This window comes from Bidens hawaiensis, unplaced genomic scaffold, assembly GCF_021521415.1.
Source record: "Bidens hawaiensis isolate Kalapana, Puna unplaced genomic scaffold, B.hawaiensis_p1.1 tig00017681_1, whole genome shotgun sequence".
Taxonomy (NCBI): domain Eukaryota; kingdom Viridiplantae; phylum Streptophyta; class Magnoliopsida; order Asterales; family Asteraceae; genus Bidens; species Bidens hawaiensis.
Window position 1 is genome coordinate 310,957 of NW_027492671.1, and position 24,038 is coordinate 334,994.

At 35.0% G+C, this 24,038-nt stretch overlaps 2 protein-coding genes and 2 pseudogenes across 3 annotated transcripts; 2 read left to right on the forward strand and 2 right to left on the reverse strand.

Moving 5' to 3' along the window:
* The first annotated feature begins 2,979 nt into the window (after nt 1–2,979).
* LOC143554438 (protein disulfide-isomerase 5-1-like) lies at nt 2,980–5,327 on the forward strand. The gene is made up of 5 exons (XM_077044189.1): nt 2,980–3,100; nt 4,474–4,532; nt 4,639–4,814; nt 4,902–5,017; nt 5,119–5,327. Exons 1-4 carry the CDS (start codon nt 2,984–2,986, stop codon nt 5,003–5,005), a joined length of 456 nt encoding a protein of 151 aa, XP_076900304.1. The 5' UTR covers nt 2,980–2,983; the 3' UTR covers nt 5,006–5,017; nt 5,119–5,327.
* Nucleotides 5,328–8,288: 2,961 nt separating this feature from the next.
* LOC143554455 (elongation factor 1-alpha pseudogene) lies at nt 8,289–9,300 on the reverse strand (annotated as a pseudogene).
* On the reverse strand, nt 8,289–11,030 carry LOC143554456 (elongation factor 1-alpha pseudogene; annotated as a pseudogene). The gene is made up of 3 exons (XR_013139024.1): nt 11,012–11,030; nt 9,396–9,857; nt 8,289–9,304 (listed from the first exon to the last, which is right to left on the reverse strand). The product of XR_013139024.1 is annotated as an elongation factor 1-alpha pseudogene (transcript).
* A 6,929-nt stretch (nt 11,031–17,959) lies between these two features.
* Nucleotides 17,960–23,735, forward strand: LOC143554457 (uncharacterized). Its single transcript, XM_077044199.1, has 7 exons — nt 17,960–18,300; nt 20,615–20,670; nt 20,755–21,605; nt 21,949–22,144; nt 22,214–22,399; nt 22,883–23,247; nt 23,325–23,735. Exons 1-7 carry the CDS (start codon nt 18,122–18,124, stop codon nt 23,463–23,465), a joined length of 1,974 nt encoding a protein of 657 aa, XP_076900314.1. The 5' UTR covers nt 17,960–18,121; the 3' UTR covers nt 23,466–23,735.
* The last annotated feature ends 303 nt before the right edge of the window (nt 23,736–24,038 follow it).

The following is a 24,038-nucleotide window of genomic DNA, read 5'->3' on the forward strand; positions in this document are numbered from 1 at the left end:
GCACGGGGTATCAAACGGTCCCTGCCAGTGTGACTCAACTAAGGGCAAGCGTATGCTTTCTCACAATTAACAGGTCAAAACAATCCTATAAGCAATTATCATAGCAACTGGCACACTAATCGTTCTGATCGAAATAAACCTAAACTGACGTTGTGCGCAATAATACTAGACATCAATATTCATAGATTAACATCAAGATAATTACAATCAATCGTTCTAGTACATGATAAAATAACTGAAAGATTACAAACTATACATCCCGGGTATGACTCGAAGGATCTAACCGCGTCTCGGCATCTCTCGGTCTTCGATTACGATGTTATGGATCATATCTATGGCCTTGAGATGATTGGAAGTGATGGTAGGCTGCTCTCCTTCTCTAAAAGTGCTCTGGAAACTGAATTGGGGCGTCTAAGGTCGTCAAAACAAGATATAACATCAAACCCTAACTTTCCCGTCGGTGGGGACCATCGCGTAGCGCGATGGTCACCCTCCATGGACCGTCACGCTACGAGATGGTCCAAGAAAACCTCATATTTAGATTCCTCTCGTCGAGAAACCCAAAATTCATATATTATGGGTTCCGTAACTCATTTTCTAGCCCAGGATATGCTCGTTTTACTTCCTGGTCGCTTTTTGTGAACCCATCTTGTTCAGTTTTAGCATCGGCTTTAGGTTTCTCATCCAAATTCTTCCCGAGTCCTTCTAACACTTCCCAAGACTTCAACTTATGCTCCGGTATTCCCGAGATATCATTTCATGCTCGTACAAGTCTCCAATTTAGCATCTTTAACGATCAATGACCTGAAATACAAAAGGACGTATGGAGTACAAAAGTTCTAACAATATACTAAACAAAACTACATAATTAACACACTAATATATATACAAAATACCTGAACATCAGGCATCACCTGTTATCAAACCTGACTCTACAGAGGTCGGTTGCAGTGTAAACGCCCTGTTACTACTTGTCCTCTCGCCTTTTAATAAGTTGTCGGACTCTCATTTTAAGCTGACAACATTTGTGCGTTTAATTTTAATACATTGGATGACATACATTCATGAAACACATTTTTATGGGTCTTATAACATGTCGGGCGTTGCCTAGGACAATTATAAACTCAAGCACCAAACTGTCATGTACCTATACTTTTCAATCATGTGTCATGACTAGTCATGCTCTCACGTTCTGAAAAGTTGATAAGTCATGTAAAACCACTTGTTAAACACCTTCAATATGAAAACAACTAATACATAGCTATAGCCTATGTTTATTTTGTGTTTAAATGTGTTACGAGGTTGTTGATTAACCTCATACCTTAAATAAAGGTCTCTACACGAAGAAAATATACAACTACATGATGCGTTAAATTTCATTAGCAAAACGTATGTGTTTCCATGCACGAATACAAGATTCCACAAAAGTGGTTTTTCACCTAAAACATGATTTGTGTATACGTTTGATGGCATACAATAATATGAACGGGTTAAAACAGATACACGGTTGTAATTTTGCATAACTCCCGACTTTATGAGTTTCTAGTGTATTACATTACTACAATGCTACATTACTATGTTACTCATGAAATAAAAACCAGTTTCTCGGTTTCTCTTACGTAAAAATCTAAATAACATCTTTCATCTTTTATTATCAAGATTTATCCACCTTGGACCTTCAGTTTTGTAACATCACATCTTGACACAAACCGAAGTTACATTTTCAAATTGTCTCATATTGGCCCTAACCAGTGAATCCAAACCCGTTCAAGTCTGACACCCAGGGAGTAACGGTTTTTACTTTTAAGTAACTCGTACCAGTAATAGTCTAGTGGAACCGCCATGTCACCAAGGTGGCGGCGCAACTCCCCTTAAGCGTCACCCGAGTAACGCTCCAACATCTCCATGCTCTTCAATTTTTTACCATTGTGATTGGCCCAACCAAATAACTTGTTAACTAACCTCTTACAACAATCCACATGATTTATGATTTAATTAGTTAATGTCTCATTGTCTATGTGACAAGAGGTGACGATTATTTTGGTTGGCTAATTCCTCTCCTCTACAAAGTCAAATAGACAAAACACACATAATTTAATTAACCATTTTAGTTTTTACTATATATAAACAAAAAATAATTATAATAATGATACACAAGTTTGATCCCTACTTGTGTCAATTTTGGTGGATATTGACAATGAATGAATTGAGCTAGGCATTGCGAGATTGTCAGTTCGTATCCCGAACCTACCCAGGTTTTCGTCCCACCATATACTTTGAAGCCAGTGTAGGCCTAAGGGTATTCTTCGGGTTCGTTTTTTGGGTTTCGGGTTTTTCGGGTTTCAAAATTTTAATATCTTGACCCGAATCCCAACCCAAATCTCACATGAGATTTTCGGGTTCGGGTTTTTTCGGGTTGTATTAATCAGGTTTCGAGTATCCTAGAAAAAAACACAAAAACGAAAACAACAAAAATTTTAAAAACTACAATGCTAAAATTAAAACATATTATTTTTTGCTTATAACGCAAATAATCAAATAATAGACCAACATAACTTGATAAAACAATTCAAAAGAAAGTAAAACTAAGTCGAACCATAATCGTATTCAATCTGCCGCAATTTGGTTGTTCACGGTTGCTATTGTAATAAACGGAAAACATAAATTAATAATAAATAATTGATCCATAATAATTAGAACAACAACAGTTGATTGAGCCAGATTCTGATAACTTTAAGGCTAACACTTAACCCATTATACCTAAATATATATATTTAATGTTAAAACTAAAAGTTTATTCGGGTTTTTCAGGGTATCCTGAAACTTAAATATCAAACCCGAGAACCAACATGAATTACTTCTTCTGTTCGGGTTTGGGTTACTCTCTCTCGAGTTCGGGTTCTTATGTTGATTGGTTACCTAATTCACCGGAAACGAATAACATCGATCGATCTGCAATCGAAGCAGAAGCTAAGCTGCTGCCATGAAAGGCGATCATTTATACTCCGTGCTGGTGATTTCATTAGTTTTCCTGTCCACTTTTGTACTGGATTCAAGAGCTGAAGTCATAACCCTAACCGAAGCTACCTTCTCCGACAAGGTACTCAATTAATCAATAATCCTTTTAATTCAATTCAATTCGGTTATTGCTGATGTATTACTGTAATTGATGCATTCTAAGATCTCCGATTATCTGCTATTTGTATTTTATTTGTGCCCTAGTTATTTATTTCAGACTACGATATTAGCTTTATTATTATTTTATGCAAAATTCAACGTGTATGTTTAGGAATTATTGTTTATTTAATAATTCAATGTGAATTTGAGTTTCTGATTAACCTGTTGATGAAGTTTGATTTTCATAATTAGCTTTGACCTAATTATTAGGGCTGTAAACGAACCGAATCGTGTTCATGTTCGTCGGTTATGCGTTTATCGGACAAGCAGGCGCTTCGTCAGCACCTTCTTGTTAGTTCATTAAGGAAATAAACTTTTCGTGAACAGTTCACAGACACAAATGAACTCAAAATCAATTTTTTATATGATTTGACTAACCGAGAATGGTCGCCTGGTCGGTGTCAACGGTTCGGTCCTGGTACCAAGTTTGTGTTGGTGTTTTTTTAACATTTATATTTGTATGTTAATATATATATATATATATATATATTAATCACGTAATTCACATATAGATATCTTTGTTTTATAGTTAATAATTTTGCTTAAATCTCATAGTTATTAAAAGCCCTTGCTTCTTGCGCCTAGGCCCATTTTTCAGGCAAGGCTCAATAAAGGCGCTTCTAGTCCCTAGACGAGTGCTTCAGCATCGTCTATGCCAAGAACACGAGAAGATAAAGCCGAGCAAAAGAAACACAAGGAGTGATATTCAAACTTAGATCTAGGAGATGTCAAAGGCATTGTATTGATATATTTTGTTATTCAAGTTTTGGAATTACATTTGAATCTTGACTATATTATAACTTTTGGTACTAATTAGATGATATTAAATGTTATATAATAGCTTCTGTTTATTTTATTTGAAGAACAGTATTATTTTTCATATACAAAATATATTTTTAATTTTTTATGTAAGTGCGCTTGTTTTCCTTAGGCCCTCGCTTTTTTTGCGCCTAGGCCCCAGGCGAGGCCTATGCGCCTTAAGTGCGCTTAGCGCATATGATAATAAATCTATATAACAAGATTAGAGAAATCATTAAAAGACACTAAAGCCTTTGGTGAACAAATGTTAACGAACATAAATGGACGTAAACGAACACATTATCTAATATTCACAAACATGGTCTTTGCTCGTATTCATTCATTTAGTTAATCGAATGAGATTCGTTGTTCATGGTTTATTAAAGGAATGAACATAAACAAACTTTCCGCTGAATGTTCGGTTCGTTTACAGCCCTAGTTGTATATGCTGGATAAGTGATTTAATATCTGCATTTTGTTTGCTTTGTGTGTGTTAAGGTGAAAGAGAAAGATACTGCTTGGTTTGTGAAATTCTGTGTGCCTTGGTGTAAGCACTGGTGAGTAATTATTCATTTATTTCAATCTATTCATTAACATGAATCATTTTGATGATGAGTTATGAGAGGTTTGTTTGTGTTTTTGTGATTTGTGTTGATAATACAGTAAGAGTTTGGGTTCGTTGTGGGAAGATCTTGGGAAAACAATGGAAGGTGAAGATGAGATAGAGGTTGGTGAAGTGGATTGTGGAACTAATAAACCTCTTTGCTCAAAGGTTAAGATCGGATCGTATCCGACTTTTAAGGTTTTTTATAATGGTGAAGAGGTTGCTAGATACCGAGGTACAGTTATATTCAATTAATCCAATTATGTTAGTTGTATTCATTTATCTTGATTGAATATGAATTTTTAAACCGGTTAATTATTAGGTGCACGCGATGTTGAGTCGATGAGAACGTTTGTTTTGGAAGAAACAGAAAAGGCAACTGCCGCAGCGGTGGATGCACATCTACAGGATGATAAAGAGTTATGATTTACTTTTCAGGTATTTTGAGACACCATTTTCTTTCTTGGGATTTTGTTAAGTAATAATAATAAATGTGACTATTACTCTGCTAACCTGTTTATGTGTTATGTCCGGAACAGATCACGTCAGGAGGTTTGCACGCGGACACAGGTGACATTACTTGATAGTTGTATAACCTTATCGGGCTAGTGTTTTGATAGAAAGGATTTACTATTATTCCCATTTATGTTTTTTGTGTTCTTATTGTCAATCGCAAGCACAGTTTTGTTGTGGTATAATTTAAAACTAGATCTTTGTTTATTTACCAATTTTTTTAAGTTGTGAGGATTGAATTTGGAAGCCTTCAGCTTTTGCCATTTTCATGCCTTGTGTTTGTTTTAATTAGGGTGTACACAAGTCGAGCCCGTGTCCAGTCTCATCTCAGCTTGTGTTCAGTTTTTTTTTTAAGATTAGATGAACTTATTCATTATTTGTTAGTCATTTTATGTATGTTAATTATTTTGCCTACTATTATATTCATAAATAATAGGTTCGCTTAGCCTCTTGGCTCGACCTTGGTATATAAAGTTTAGCTTGAGTTCGTTTATTAAGCGAGTATTAATTTAGGTTTTGGGAGTTGGGGTCAAGCTTTGGATTGAATTGAGAGTTTAGCAAATTGGTTTGAAAGAGCTTACCAAAGCAAACATCATACCTTTTATAATTGTGTATTAAATTTTAAAAAGTTATTGATGTCAATATGTAAAAGTAGTATTGTTATATTCAGTTGGTCAGGTAAAAATGGTTTTTACTTATCATTTACAGTTTGTTTGTCACTCTTTTTTACCTTCTCATTTAATGTTGACATGAAGCCACATAAACCGCTTGGTTCCCCGAAGCAGCATCTGCGATTGACACATTGACACATTCTCATGTCCGACATCATTTACACTCGTGAACACCCCGTCTGATGATATGTTTACTTAAAAAACAAAGCCATGGATGAACCGGTAATAGTGGTTTCATTCGAATGAACTGTTCACAATTATAATGTCTAAAAAATTTCAAGCTGATTCATAAATATGACTACTGAAATTGATTGTCAATCCAGAATAGTCCTAAGAACTTCTGGTCCCTAGCTAATGCTTGGCATTTCATATTAGAAAAGTCTCATGGGGATACAAGTAAGGCTTTGCTTTAAAGTATGGCTGTAATTGTATCGCTTACCCAATTACTCATTGACTGTCGTTAGACCAGTAAACGAGCTTAATGAACAAGATTGAGGCATGTTTATGCACATTTGCTTTACTTAACAAATAGGAACAGTTAAATGAACACATTTTCTTATTCGTGTCCATTCCTTAAGATAATGAATATGTTTGTGTTCATTTATGGTTCATGTAATAATATGGTAAACAAACTACTCACAATCATAAGTAGTAATCTTGAATAATTTAAAGTCAAGTAAAAAAATCAAGTTCAAAAACACCAACTTCAAATCACTATAATATATTATGAAATGAGTGTTGGCCTCATTGAAAATCAAATGTTCTAAAACTGGACTAAACAAAAGTTTAAAGTTACATTAATAATAAATAATTTGAAATTTTCAATGATGCTTAACTAACATTAAAAACAGAAGTAAAGAAACATGACATGTGTTTGTATCTATTCGTTTAATCAAATGAACGAAAAAGGCTGTATATAAGCGTTGGTTTATTAAAGAAACGAACATAAATGAACTTCCACCAAATGGTTCTCTGGGCTCTGGCGTCCAATTCATTTACTTAACTTTCAGGTTTGGGAGCTTCCTCACAACCCGTTTATAGTTTATAATATTAGATAATTAAAGCTTACCATTAGGATGTTTGGCCCTAAAACCTACAAAACCATCAAAAAGTAAGAAAAATTCAAGCTCACCAATCAAAACACTTAAATTCCACCAATTTAAAGATTTTTAGTAATATGAGGTTTTAACTTCAATAAATGCTTTATTATATCACTAGGGTAATAACCCGTGTTACACACGGGTGGAAAATATATCAAGAAATTATATAAAATGTAAAAAAACATATTCAATCAACACAAATATTTGATATAAGTTTTTTACCAGCAGATATTACAAAAGATGTTAAACTATGTCTATAACATAAAAAGAAAATAACATAAATGAACCATTATACCTAAAAAAAATAAAAAAACACATTAGTAACAGATTTTGTAATATTATTTGAAAACTAAGCTTACAAATACATACCAGATTTAAACTTATATTTTTCACCCATGTAGAGTTTTCGTTCAAAAACCTTTTGAAACAAAAAATGTCGGTTATAGATGAGGCGAAGAATCTGGTTACAAACAATGGGAAGCGTTATGATTTTTGAACGAACCATATGTCTTTTAAAGAAAAAACGATGAACAATTTAAACCTAGCAAATTTAATAAGTTTTTTAATTCTAACAATAATTAGAATAATTAATATCATAATTACATTAATAAATTACAAAAATATAAAAGTCAATATCGTTGATTAAAATTTTTCTGTGAATATATGAAAATTAGCTTTATGAAACATTTAATAAGTTTTTTAATTCTAACAATAATTAGAATAATTAATATCATAATTACATTAATAAATTACAAAAATATAAAAGTCAATATCATTGATTAAAATTTTTTTGTGAATATATGAAAATTAGATTTATGAAACATTGATGACATGGAAATCTATGTGGACAATCTAGGTGAAGGACATGTGAACAAAATTATGTTGCTTTAATATATTAGTTAGATTTTTTATGATACAAAATATTTGGTTACGGTGAAGTAGACCGGAATGGTGTTTATTACGAGCAATTGGGTAATTAGGTCAGGTAACCTGCGAAGAAATACAATGTAGATAACAAACAGCGCAATCGCCAAACTAATCGCAATCAATAGAAGGTGGTGTTGGGCTTATGCCTCGTATAATCAAACTTTCGAACTTGCAATCACTTCTTTTGGATACTTTCGAATATTAGACATGGTGAGGGTATCGATTGATATGGTTTCCTAAACAATGGTGCTGGATTACATTTATCCGATACTTAAAATTTATTTTATTAACTAGTCAACCTCTAATTAGACAATTGTGTTAGCAAGTAAATGTAAAATCATTTTTACTACTCAAAATGATTGGCAGCAAACACTTCGAGCTTACTTAAAATATAATAAAAATATATTGAAAAATATGTTTTTTGAAAAAGATGACTTCAATAGGCTTTCATCCACCAACTACAAACTCATCATAACTATAAATTTAAGCCACAACAAATGTCTGTAACCCATAAAACTTCAAGGATCAAATAACAAAACTCTTCAACAAAATAAAGTTCAAAACTAGTAAAACGAAATGACAGAAAAACATAAAACAGTCCATAAACCACCAAAACACAAACCCCCTCACTTGGCTCCCTTCTTCACTGCAGCCTTGGTCACCTTGGCTCCGGTTGGGTCCTTCTTCTCAACACTCTTGATAACACCGACTGCAACCGTCTAACGCATGTCCCTAACAGCAAACCGTCCAAGTGGTGGGTACTCAGCAAAGGTCTCAACAACCATGGGCTTGGTTGGAAGCATCTTAACCATCCCAGCGTCTCCGTTCTTCAGGAACTTGGGCTCCTTCTCAAGCTCCTTACCGGACCGTCTGTCGATCTTGGTCAAAAGCTCAGAGAACTTAACAGCAATGTGGGAAGTGTGACAGTCAAGAACTGGTGCATAACCGTTACCGATCTGGCCCGGGTGGTTCATGATGATGACCTGGGAGGTGAAGCTAGCAGCACCCTTGGCCGGATCATCCTTGGAGTTTGAAGCGACGTATCCACGCTTGAGATCCTTGACCGCAACGTTCTTGACGTTGAACCCGACATTGTCACCGGGAAGAGCCTCTTGAAGAGCTTCATGGTGCATCTCAACTGACTTAACTTCAGTGGTCAACCCTGATGGTCCAAAGGTAACAACCATACCGGGCTTGATCACACCAGTCTCAACACGTCCCACTGGCACAGTTCCAATACCACCAATCTTGTACACATCCTGGAGTGGGAGACGGAGTGGCTTGTCGGAAGGTCTCTTCGGCTTGTTGATCTGGTCAAGAGCCTCAAGGAGAGTTGGACCCTTATACCAGTCAAGGTTGGTTGACCTCTCAATCATGTTGTCACCCTCAAAACCAGAAATTGGCACGAACGGGATTTTGTCAGGGTTGTATCCGACCTTCTTCAAGTAAGATGAAACTTCCTTCACGATTTCATCGTACCTAGCCTTCGAGTACTTGGGTGTGGTAGCATCCATCTGCACATTAATCAAAACAATTAGCAAATTTTATATATATACATGCATACACAATGTTAAAAAATCATACAAAATACATGCCTATATATACCTTGTTACATCAGCAAATCATTTGCTTGACACCAAGGGTGAAAGCAAGAAGAGCATGCTCACGGGTCTGACCATCCTTGGAAATACCAGCCTCAAAACCACCAGTGGTGGAGTCAATAATCAGGACAGCACAGTCAGCTTGTGAGGTACCCGTAATCATGTTCTTAATGAAATCACGATGGCCAGGGGCATCGATGACAGTGCAGTAGTACTTGGTGGTCTCAAACTTCCACAAAGCAATATCGATGGTGATACCTCTTTCACGCTCGGCCTTAAGCTTGTCAAGCACCCAGGCATATTTGAAAGACCTCTTGTTCATCTCAGCAGCTTCCTCCTCAAAACGCTCAATGACACGCTTGTCAATACCCCCTAGCTTATAGATAAGGTGACCGGTTGTGGTAGACTTGCCAGAATCGACATGTCCAATGACGACGATACTGATGTGAGTCTTTTCTTTACCCATCTGAAAAACAAAACAACTGTTAAAAACTAGCTTCATTCAACATAATTAATAAATACAATCAGATCAAATTAAGTTACAAAACAAAAGAAATAACAAAAACAAAATAAGGATAAAATTTGTTAACTAGCTAAACATTGACAAAAGGCTAGAAAAAACAACTCAGCTGAAATAAGTTTAGAAGCAAAAACTAAAACAAATAAAGATACTTAAATATTATCAGCTATACAAATAAATAAGGTGTAAAACAAACTAGTTTTTTCAACAAAATAATGCTTCAACCTATCAATCTACAACCTAAAAGTGTAAATTCTTAAAATCAGCAAGTACAGTTCAACAAGCTAAATAATAAAGAAATACATATCAATTAAGTTTATAATAAAAAACAACAAATTCATATGTAAATACCAATTCAGCAAGTTAAACAAACTAATCAACTAAATTATAAAGCAGTTTGTCTAATAAAACAATGCTTTCAGCTCCTTAATCAACAACTTTCAACACAGCTCAAATAAGTTAAATAACAAAAGCACTACCAAATACAAATATGCATAGAATACTATATTATATTAAATTAAATTTAACCAGCTATACAAATCAAACTACTAAATAATCAAACAGCTTAATGAATTAATTTATTAATTATTAATTAAACAAATCATCAAACTACTAATTAATCAATCAGCTTCAAAAAACAGTAACAATACAAACAAGTTTACAAACAAAAGCAATAACAATACAAATAAGCAGAATATAAATCAAAAAACATGATAACAAAGCAGTTTGTTGAATAACACTACGATTCCAGCTCACCTATCAATCTAACCAAAACCTACAATAAACAACGTAAACCTAATGTTAATCAATAAGCACAACTACGCATCTGCACGTCACTCTACGCACCAGACCTGAAGCAATACATCTCAGATCAAGCAATTAGACATCAATAAACATAATAATATTTGCATAACCTAATTATTCACAAGCGATTAACAAATCCGATAACATGTACACGAATCATAACAGCTTAATCATACAGCTACGAGAAAACAATACCGATTAGAGTTAAACAACAAATAATTAACACTAACAGCAGATCTATATATATATATATATATATAGACGCGCACACACAGAAGCTATGGATTAGAATTGACCTTAGCGAAGAATATGCAGACGAGAAGTAACGGCCGATGGGAGAAGATGAAGAATAGGGTTTAGGGTATGGGATTAGGGTTTTTTATGGCCGTTGGATTAGATGATCTGACGGTTGTGATGGAATCGGATGTGGAATCTTTTTTTAGATGCCCTAGCTGCTGCCCAGCCTCCTTTTATTATTTTTGCTTTCGTATTGTGGTCGTTGTTAATGAGATGTGTTATTACGGTATTGGCCTTGGTATGTTTTGTTATTATCAACTCTTGTCCCTTTGGTTTTTTATTCCTTTTCTTCTTATCTTTTAATTAGTTTTTCATTTTTCTTTTCTTGTACAACAATACACACCAACAAGTATGAATGGATTCGAGCTGAACCATTTATGAATACGCTCGGTACCATACCAGTAGTGAGGCAGCTTTTGAGGAACGGGCGAAATTGTATAAATTTCTTTTTAGTGGTATGTGTTCATGTATTTTGACATCGAACCGACATAAAACCTAAACTGAAGTGACAGACAATTGGTCGTCTATCCATCAAAAATTTTCGAACCTTAAGAAAAAAATTTTGGCTACGCCACTAGGTACTGTAGGCAAAAATTCGGTAAATATCGATACTTAATTTCCTTATCTTGGTTTTCTTAAAAACTTAGTACATGCATCAAAATGCTCATTTCGGTACCATCACCGGGTATCATTTGCTCATCCCTAGAACTCTTGAATATAGTAAGTTAAACATGTTGTGTTTGTGTTAACTTGGCGGGCTTTGGGATTAAATATGACCTTTTTTTTTGTTTTTTTTTTACTTTCTAGTTTTCTAAATTGCGTTTTATGTATTAATTTAAACTAGTTAGGTATTTTTATAGTTAAAATTTAGAAGTTTTAGAATTAAGTTGGTGTAGTTAAAAGTAATTCCTTAAAATTAAAAGTTATATGTAAATTTAGAATAAAAACATAGTAATGTGCAAACAATAAGCCGGTTATGTTCATGTCAATCCGTAAAGGTTTGAAGCTTGTGTTGGCTTCAACTCGCAACACAGACCTGTTTTACAACCTGGTTAAAGCATCACCTTGTCGGTTTCACTTGTTTAAACGGTTGACTTTAAACATAATTAATAGCAAGGGCATCTTTCTTTTCTTTTTTTTTTCTTTTTTAATAGCAATGGCTTAAACACATTGGATGATCCTGGTAATGAATCACTCTTTCACCCAAATAATAAAATGTGGTTACCGGCCCACCTGCCCAGGAGGAAACTTATTAACTTACAACTAGTAAAACCTCCTAGATTAACCTAAAACAAATTGATACAAGCAAGACTCCAACTCACAACATCTTATAAGAAAAATCATGAGACTATCGCAAGATAAATTGGCTTTTTATTACCACAAGTGCATCTAATAGTTCACATTTCCACTAACGTGAAATGCGTTTAACAAAGTTAGTCAACCCATAATGATAGTTTCTTATGGGTGGGCCTTAGCCTTTTAGCCATTTTAGCTTGTGATGTATGTATAATGTATCTATACAAAATCACTTGTTTTTGTATCAATTTATTGTTGTGGACACGTATTTATATTACTTTTTATACAACCAATGAAATAAATAGTGGCATGTAAAAAGTTGATATACACACGATCTTAATTAAAAGGTCAAACAGGTAAATACGAATGCAAAGTATACCATGTATAAATCCAAATTTTATGATTATACAAATAATTAGCATAAGATAATGTTATCATAAGTTATCAAGACAAACAAAGAAATATGTAACATAATTACACAAACAAAACACACGCTAAATAACTCGACATCAACCATCCAAACACGTAGAAATGTCTTTGATACCATTTGCAACATTTTTCCTTCAGGACTCATCGTTACTGATGAGGTTTGCGCCACCATCCTGAATGACTCAAGAGTTTTTTTTTTATATCATTTGTAACATTCGGCTTCTCATACCACCAATATTGTTCATTTTACCCTCGATGAATAGCCTATTCAATAACTCATGAATTTGTTTTTGTGGCTAAACAGCCTAAACTATATAAAGTGGGATGTAACCCTTGAAGCATACAAAAGGTGTTTCTTATATATGAAGTAAACTTTAAATACTTAACTCATAAGTATAAATCGACTAATACAAATGAAACCTTGCATCGTTTGACGTAAACATGTTTATCAAATGTCAATATAAAACATGAATATCAAATATTTTTATATAATTCATCTATATATAATAATCTATAATATATATAAACGAAAACCCTAAAATCTTATGTGTCGCGATGTGGTCGTTCCCCCCTTTTATGAAAGCCACCAGATTTTTTGATTTTTAAATGGAAGCCTCTCATTGATTTAACCCAAATTCATGGGTATGGGTCTTACCAAAACCAGATAGCTCTTAAACGGGTTATAACATCTCATTAAATTAAAAATTAATATTACCAATTATTTGATATGAAAATCCTATAAAATATGAATATATTAAAATTTAATATCCAATTTAAAAAATAAAAATATATTATTTATAATTAATAAACAATTTTATAGTAAAAAACATATGCGGGTCATGGGTCACCAAATCCAGATAGCTTTTAAACGGGATATAACATATCATTTATTTATGAAACCCTTTCATCATTAAACCCTAAGTATATTATTAACTTTCTTACAATAAAGAAAATTAAAATCCAAAAAATAATTATTAAAAAACGAAAAATGTAAAACAATCATTTTCTCAAGCCATCAGAATGTTTTATTCGTAAATGAAGGCTTCTCATGCATTTGACCCGAATTCACGGGTAGAGGTCTCACCAAACCCAGATAGCTCTTAAACGGGTTATAACATCTCATTATATTAAAAATAATCTCATCAAATATTTGATGTGAAAATCCTATAAAATAGGAATATACTAAAAATTAATATCCTATTTTATTTTAAAAAAGATATTATTTATAATTAATAAAACAATTTTATAATAAAGAAAATAAACGGGTAATGATATCACCAAGCCCAGATAGCTTTTAAACCAGATTATAACATATCATTTATTTGTGAAACCATTTCATCATCAAACCTCAAGTATATTAATTATTAACTTTCTTACAATAAATAAAATTAAAATCCAAATATACATATATAAATATTAAAAACGAATAATGTAAAATAACCCCGTAATACGAGGGATAAAATCTAGTAGACATATATATGAGCAAAACGAATAGCAACTTGTAAAATATATTCTTACATATAAAAATGTCTAAGTAATAGCCAGTTGTACCATGATCATTGAATTATCACTTTCATGGTTTTAAAACATTGATGGAAACATGTTGCTAGATGTGAAACAGTTGAGCATGTTGATTGGAGTGACATGCGTTTAGGGGTGTAAACAAGTCGAGCCAGAGCTCGACTCATTTAATTTACACAGAGTTTGAGCTCGAGCTCGAGCTCGGCTCGTTTAACTTACGTAAAGCTCGAGCTCGGCTTGTTTACTATTTATCAATTATTTTTTATATGATTGTAATTATTTTTATATATTTTTTTTTCTATTATAATTTTATGTATAAAAATATATATATTATTTAGTTATTTTTATTTATTTTTTTATACATTGTAATATTAATTAATAAATATTATATATATATATTAAATTTTATATAAATGGCATGCTCATTTAGGCCCGCAAGCTGGCTTGAACTCGATTAGTGAAGCTCGAGTTCGGGCTCGATTATTAAACGAGCTTACTTTTAGGTTTGAACTCGGGCTTGGGCTCGGGCTTGATTAAGGTCGGCTTGATTGAGTTTTTTAACGTGCCAAAATCTCGAGTAGTTCGGCTCGTCTGCACCCCTAGCTGCGTGCCCGCGTTACACCAATCAAAATGGGCATTCATAATGTGTGACTTCCTCGACACTCAAAAAGCATAAAAAACGCCTCCACACCACTATGGATGGTGAGTTTTCGACCCAAAACGCGTTTATGTAGGAACGACATTTGCATGCAGAAAAAGGGTCCCACCATTAGTTCAACGGTTCAACCAACCTCCATCAACCACATCATCCCACTTTTTTAACTTGTTATTTTATATATATAATTCATAATCATCTAAGGCTTAAACTACTATGGATAAAATTAGAAAAGCCTCCCGTGCCTACATGTGTTGATGTGACATGAAAAAATGACGTTTTTTTTACAACTGCGGATGCCCTAATAAACTTGGAAAACTGACATAAAAGGTTTCAGCTTCCAAAGTCTCAAATGGTTTGTGAATTGATTGATACGAGAATTGAGAAGAAAGGATAAATAGAGAGAACTTTCATGTGATCACCATTTTTTATGATTTGGAAATTCGATATTGTTACCCTTGGTTATAACTACATGGAACCAATCCCTTGATACATGGAGGAAGAAAAGGGCAAATGCCCCCAATGAACATGTCAATCTTCTTCTCATCGAAAATGTATACGTATTTTTTAGTATAAGAAAATTAAAATTTATGAATTTTGACATATTTATAAAATTAATAATTTTTTATTTTTATTTTTCTAACGGCCAATTTTTATTAAAAATAAAAAAGAACTTGACTAGCAAGATACTAGCCAAGAACAAACACACCAAAGTGCATATACACCCGGCTACAAAAGAATCTTATTACAATACATACTCAAAAGCAAAGCGAACATCAAGTTTCCCATTCAACCCCTGCTATTTCCCCCCTGTATTTTACCCAGTGAAACTATATCTTTATGTCCTCCTTGAGCCTATTAATTGAGACTCGTTTATTGTTGAAGAGGGACTCATTTCTAGTTTTGCATATGCACCAACATGCCGTAAGTATTACCATTTGAATTGCCTTTTGTTTCATGCTATGGAGCCCAACATCTCGATGAGAAATTAGGAGATCTTGCACCTCAAGCGCATACACCGGGGGAATATCTCACAACTCACTAGCATGATTCCAGTTGATCTTCACATAGCGGACACCGTTTGATCTCCTCGACTATCTTCCTTTTATAAAGAGCATCCGACGTATCAATTCTTCCCGTTTCCGCTTTCCAAGCGAATAAATTAACTTTGTTGAGACCCAATTATTCCAATAAAGAGAAAAACAAATAGTGGAACTGTTTTGGCAGTAAGTTTGACATGACTTTGTTGAAAATTTGTCATGTCCTTCTAAATTTCAACTCCATCGATTCCCCCTATCCTCCAAATTTTCCATGGCAGAAGATCAAGACACTCCCAAAATTCATCCAATTCTTCTTGAGTAGCCGGATCAGCCGTCCAGCTCCATAACCATCCATCAATTGATGACCCATTTCTTGTTTTCTCTCTAATGGTGCATCTTTTATGCATCTCCGATTTAAACAATGAGGGAAATTTTATAACATGATTTATTAATGTTAAAAAAATGGAATTTTATAACATTTCACGTTACTTGTATTTGCAAAACTAAGGTTTAGCAGATATAAAAATAACTACCTATAAACCTCAATACATCGTTGTCGGCCTCCATGTACTGGGATTCGCCCCATCATTGTCGTTGTCTGCCTCTGGTCCTTGTTTGCACCTACCGTTTAATGTTGTTGCCACTTCTCATTAAACTCTCTATACTTTTTAGTGTTGTTGTTGTCACTAAATACTTCGATATGTTCTTGACTATTTTCTTTTTCACTACAATAAGCTCATTTTCTTTATTGTTTGATTTTTATGTTTAAATTCTAAACACTAAACCCGTAAACCTTAAAATTAACTGTGACTAAGACGCTATTTATTTAGTTTAACTAAATTATTACATATAATTATTTTATTTAATAGACAAATACTACAAATTAGTTTATTATGAGTATTTAATAGACTCTTAAATCACTCCTTGGATTGCTAGGAGAACCGACCAAATCATTTAATCACTAAGATGCTTAAGATTAATCCAATCTAACACTTATCCATATTATCTAATGACGAAATTCCAAATCAATCACCGCTAAGACGATATGTTGTCGTTGAAGCTGGCGTTCGAATTCATCCAATCATATTGAGTAACATTGGGCTGACTGGTGAATTCACCCCGTTGTCGTTCGCGCCCCTTGAATTCATTCATTTGTGAGCCAACCCATTGATTTTCTTTCTTTAGCCCAAGTGAGCACGCTCGCCTGGGGTCGCGGCGTTCGCTCACGGCGAGTGGTGAAATGAGGGCGTTGTGGTGTTGTTGGCCGACATGGCTCGCGAACATGGCTCGCGCCACTCGCTGAAGCCAGTTGCCCGCTTGCCACAACGTAAGTCTAACAATGACAACCTGAACTCCACATGTCATGATTGTCCACGAAAGCAACACATTTTATGTGATTTAACTTATGGTTGCAAAAATCACGCATAGGCGTCGAGTACTCAACGAGTAAAATCCCCGAGTACTCCCTGCCTAGACTGAGTACTTGCAACTAGAGGTGGGCAAAATTAACCAGTTGACCGAACCAACCTGAAAATCAAACCGAAACGAACCGGTTTGAAATCGATTACGTAGAAACCGGTTTAGAACCGATTAAAATCGTAGGTTTGGAACCAATTTGTAATTTTCTCCGCCGAACCCGGTTCCAAATCGTTAACTAAACCAAAACCGGCCAAAACCGATCAAAAGCCAAACCGAAACCGATAATAAACCAGGTTTGACTTTTGTTAATCAAACCGAACTGATTTGCACACCTCTACTCGCAACTCGCCAGTCGACCAACCTAAGGACCAAAAATACTGATCCTGAAAAAGGCAAATTCTTGGTACCGGTATCGCAAATTTCGGTTCGATATCGGTTCGGTACCGGTATTTAAGGTAAAATTCAAGAAATACCGGTACCATATCAATACCAAAACTCAAAAACTTTGGTACATAATCGGTACCAAATCGATACCAGAACCGCTACTGAATTTGCTTATTGCTTGACCAATGACTCCTTGCATTCTTCAATTCTCCCCGCGTTCGAAAGACGTAAAATTGTTGAAAATTTAAAACACTTCGCAGGGAGTCTCCTATTTGAACAACCTGGAAACTCGAGAAGGTTTATCAATGGCGGACCAGTACAAACCCTAACCCTAACTCACCAAATCACAACTAATCGTTCCACCAATGGAGGCAGCCGGACGAAAGGAGTCAGCTAACCCGGTCACAAAGTTCGCCGTGCACCAGAATCAAGCTCTCTCTGCTGCCCTAACTACCAACAGCCTCCGTCCGTCTAAGTTCACGTTCTTCTTCATCCTCTCTCTGTCATCTGCTTCTGCTCTATCTCTAGCTTCCTTCGTTCGCAGGTATTGCTGTTTGCACACACTCGCTGTTTTCTATTTCTGTTTATTGCTATTGCTTTCGTATTGAGCATGTTTGATGCGTGAATTGTAATTTAGAAGCTTATTACAGGTGAATTTGGCTGTTCAAATGTTTGTACGTGGTATTGTCAAATTAGTATCCAAATTTTCATAGGTAGCTCATGCAATGTTATCAGCAAATCAGTGTAGTAGGTTAATATGTAACCTAACAAAAGCGCGTTAAGAATTAATATTTATACCTCACTGTTTCAGTTACAAATTGTAGTTAAGAAGTTGAGTCCAGGTGAATTTAACTGAAACGAATGGCTGTTTAGATGTGCTCATGTTCATACCTGTTGTTGTTGAATTTGTATCCGAATTCTCATGCATTGTTATCAGCATAGTTGATTAATATGTAACCTAACAAAAGTGTATTAAGAATTTAAGATAGAAACCCTAGGACTTAATCCTGCATTAATACATTTTGTTTCGCACACTATACCTCACCGTTTCAATTACAAATTGTAGTTTAGAAGTTGACTCCGGGGGAATTTAACTGAACAAATGGCTGTTTAGATGTTCTCATGTTCATACCTGTTATTGTCGAATTTGTATCCAAATTCAAATTCTCATGCACTGTTATTAGCATAGTTGATTGATATGTAATCTAACAAAAGTGTAGCAAGAATTTAAGATAGAAACCCTAGGATTTAATCCTGCAATAATACATTTTGTTTCGCGCACTATACCTCACTGTTTCAGTTACAAATTGTAGTTTAGCTGAAACAAATGGCTGTTTAGATGTTCTCATGCTGATAGGTGTTATTGTTGAATTTGTATCCGAATTCTCATGCATTGTTATCAGCATAGTTGATTAATATGTAACCTAACAGAAGTATATTAAGATAGAAACCCTAGGATCTAATCCTGCATTAATACATTTTGCTTCGCGCACTATACCTCACTGTTTCAATTACAAATTGTAGTTTAGAAGTTAATTCCAGGTGAGTTTAGCTGAAACAAATGGCTGTTCAGATTTTCTCATGTTCATGCCTGTTATTGTCGAATTTGTATCCAAATTCTCATGCATTGTTATCAGCATAGTTGATTAATATGTAACCTAACAAAAGTGTATCAAGAATTTAAGATAGAAGCTCTAGGATTTAATCCTGCATTAATACATTTTGTTTCACGTGCCATATCTCACTGTTTAAGTTACATTTCTGTTTATTGCTTGATTAGTAGTTTCTGGTATTGCTTGTTGGTATACTTTGTTTTGAGCATGCTTGATGTGTGAATTGTAATTTATAAAATATAAAATAAAACCAGTTGAATTTGACTGAAACAAACAGCTATTCAAATGTTCATACCCATAGTTGTCAATAGTGGTGATAGTGGGCGCTATAGCGTGCTATGTAGCGATGTGGCTATAGGCCGCTATATACTAAATATCGGTCATTTAGTGTGACTATAGCGGTATTTAGGGTTTTTTTTATTTTTTAATATAAAAAGTTGTAGAAACTTATTTTTTAGGCTTGTTTATCGACCAAACAGCTGCACCTTCCACAAGTTCCACCGTTATTGCTTATTTTGTGAATATAAACCCTTATTATTTGCTTAAAAATTTTATACTCCTTTATCGTTAAATATGAAATAGCGGTCGCTATTTACCGCTCTTCGCTATGTAGCATATGGGTGACCCGTCGCTATTTACCGCTATTCGCTATTGACAACTGTGTTCATACCTGTTATGAGAAATAACCTGATTGTCAAATTTGATAGTAGATTCATATGTAACCTAACAAAAGTTAGAAAAACACATTAAGATAGAAACCATAGGAGCTAAAATCATAGTGCCTGAATTGAAAGGTATATGATAATCGATATAGCAGAATTGGGAAGCAGGGGAAGTTTATCAGATCAAAATTAGAGCTACAAGTGACGAGAAGTAGAAATTACAAAGAGTGTAGGTGTGTGTGTGTGTGAGAGAGAGAGAGAGAGAGGGAGAGAGGGAGAGGGAGAGATAACTAACAACTACAATGAAATGCTTAAGAAACTATTCTCAGTCCTCTTTATATGCAATATTCACCATGCTCTTGATGCCTCAATTCCGTCTGGCTGACTTGGAATGTGCCATTTAATCATTCCAGTTTCTGGGTGGTTGAATGGACATGCTGCTTCTTCTAGTGTCTATCCCGGTACTGGGTTGGGCCTGGGGCTGGTTATTCATAACATGAATAAGCAAGATTGGTAACCTTTTCTTTTACATAAGCTTCTTGTATCCAAAACTAATACATTCTATTATTGTATACTATTTTAGGGAAAACGATATCATTGACAGCTCCAAACTCAGATATGTTACTCAAGACGTTGCTTGTGAGTAGCTTCTGGTTTTAAATTGTTAAATATTGAGTTGATGTATGTAGTTATGTACTCAATTTTTTTTATGTTTGTCTACAGATATCTTCTTGAAAGTAGTGCAGGCTGTCACGGCTCTGGTTTGGATTGGATCGTTATTTGCACTTATCAAAGCAATCTCATTATGGAAAATAAAAGCTTCCACACCTGCATCTACCTCCAATAACCAACCAAATCTAACCAACCGACAACGAGAGCTATTGGGAACAAAACCAAAGTTGAAGCAGACTGAATCAAAAGAGCCACCTAAACCTAAAGCCAGCACATCACCTTCAAGCCCACTTGTCCCTCTTCACCAACCATTTGTCACTTCGGGCCACTTGACCCGTAAAAACAGTGAGAAATTGACTTCAAACAGTGGAACCAAGATGCATTCTTTCAACACTCCATCAAAACCACCAGTTTCTCCATCAGTCTATCTTGTCTCCTCACCAAACATAAAGACACCACCAGGCCCGGACCAAAAACTTTCCACTCCTTGGTCAAGTAAACGGGCTTCTTCTACACGAGAGATATCAACTGAACAGCAGCTTGAATCGTTCTTAGCAGATTTTGAGGAGAAGTTTTCAACTTCTGCTGGTAAAATGGCGACTCCACCTCCTACAGTAAACGGATTTGGTATATCTAGCCCGAGTACCAATACTTCTGGTACGACAAGAAGTACACCATTAAGGCCTGTTCGTATGTCTCCTGGTTCTCAGAAGTTTAGCACTCCACCAAAGAAGGGGGAAGGTGATCTACCTCCACCTATGTCCATGGAAGAGTCAACTGATGCCTTTGACCGCCTCGGTGTTTATCCACAAATCGAGCAGTGGCGTGACCTTATCAGACAGTGGTTTTCTTCAGTTGTGCTCAATCCTTTGCTTTTCAAAATTGAAACCAGTCACATAAAGGTTTGATGCAGTTTGTTATTTATATAGTTTTACTTGCCTGTTAAAGCTGCTTAACTTGTATGCATGCACACTAATTCATCCAAATTGGTTACATTATGTGCATCTGTTATCTAATCATTCATGGTCATTTTGTTACTTTATTAGCACAACAAAGACAACACGCTTTCAACAAACAACATGCATCTTAACAAACGAACACAAACAAGAAAACCCCATTTGTTTAGTTGTTAGTGTTCTATCGTTTCTTCTGTTTTTGTTAAATGATTATTTAGCACTGATAAAAGACACTTCACTTAATATATACCACTGATTTATTAACACCTTTTTATCTCTGATTTTATAGGTTATGGAGACGGCTTCTAAACTTGGTATATCTGTCACAATCAGCAAAATAGGAACTGATTTGACAGCTGCGACTACTACAACTGTCACTTCCAGTGAGAGTACTAATGATTGGCAGTCTGCCTATACACTTGATGAAGACGGATTGCTTCTTCAGTTGCGCACGACTCTTATGCAAACTCTTGATGCTTCCATGTGTAAGTACCTTTGACTCCTTTTTCATATCTTCCATAGGTGTTTGTCAAATTTGATGTTTTTTTTTGTAGCAAGGCCTCCACTAGGTGGGCTCCAACAGATGCCAGCTCAGAACCCTTCAATACCTGTCATACAGGAGTGTATAGATGCCATTACAGAACACCAGAAGCTTCTAGCTTTAATGAAAGGTGAATGGGCTAAGGGCTTGACACCCCAGAGTCATATACGGGCCGATTATACAGTACAAAGAATCCGAGGTAGTCCTTTTTTTTTAATATTTTCCTTTTTTTATATTAAGCTAGTAATCATCCTCGCACGGAAACCATAAAAACGAATACCGATATCACTACCTATGTTGTAAAGGATATTGTCACGTGTTTTACATCAGTTGAAAAGCATAAAAACGTATACCGATACTGGTCACGATAATACCGACACAAGTATCTGTGTTGTTCGGTTGGTATCGGTTGCGTTTGTCATAGTACTGGGACATTAACTACACTCGGTATAGTAAGGTGCGAATTGAAATAAAATAAACTAAATATATAATACCATTTAGTTGTACAATATGCATTAAAGTTTGTATTCTTTACTAATCAACGAATAGTAGAATTCTCTCACAACACCTAGTTTGTTTTTTTATTATTTTTATAATATGTAATTCAATTAATCATTTAAAATTCAAGTTTGAGTGCATGAAAATTAAACTGTGAATACCCGTGTGAACCGATATTTTGCAGAGCTTGCTGCAGGAACTTGTGTTAAGAACTATGAATATATTACAAACGGAAACAACTTGAGTAAGAAGTGGACTGAAGTTCCAACTGATTCACATCTTTTGCTGTATCTATTTTGTGCTTTTTTGGAACACCCAAAGTGGATGCTACATGTGGACCCCACGTGCCATGCGGGTGTACAGTCGAGCAAAAACCCTTTATTTTTAGGTTTACTTCCACCCAAAGAACGATTTCCCGAGAAGTATTTAGGTGTAATTACTGGAGTCCCGTCTGTGCTTCATCCCGGAGCTTGTTTACTGGTGGTTGGCAAACAAAGCCCTCCTGTTTTCGCCTTGTATTGGGATAAGAAGCCACAGTTTTCTTTTGAGGTATGCATATATTAGCTTGAAACTATTTATGATGCCATCCGGTTTGGTAATAGAGTTTATGTTTTATTTTATTGCAGGGAAGAACAGCATTGTGGGACTCGGTGTTGCTTTTTTGTTATAAGATTAAGACAGATTATGGTGGCATTGTTAGAGGAATGCATTTGGGATCTTCAGCTTTGGGGATTCTTCCGATTCTCGAAGAAGAAAACAGTGAGTGATGTTTTGTAGTGACTGACTAATGGTTTTAGCGACTCGTTTGCGTTTTAAAAATATGATAACTGTCTTGTGACTATTTTATGTGTCACAAAAGACCGGTTAACATATTTTTCAGCTACTTATGCTAGGATTTGATTAACATTTTCTTTATATTTCTGTGACTATTTGTATTTTCCTTATGTTTGTATTTAGGCAAGCATATGTTTAGGCCACAAGGATTTATATGTCGGCCTAACAGATGCACTTGAATTGTGAATAGGGGTGTAAACAAGCCGAGCTTGATTAGGCTTGAGCTTAGTTCGTTTCAACTTACGAGAGCTTGAGCTCAAGCTCAACTCGTTTCGAGCTCTTTTTCTAAAGCTCTTGCTCAGCTTGCAAGTCATTTTTCAAGCTCGCACTCAATTCGAGCTAGGCTCATTTATTATTTATTTTATATATGTTTTAATTATTTTTATATATTGTGAGAAGAACCTTAAACGAGTCTCGACTCGGCTCAAGCTCGTGCAGCATCTTAAACGAGCCAAATCTTGGTTTGAGCTCGTGTAAACGAGCTAAAGCTTTGCTCGAGCTCGTTT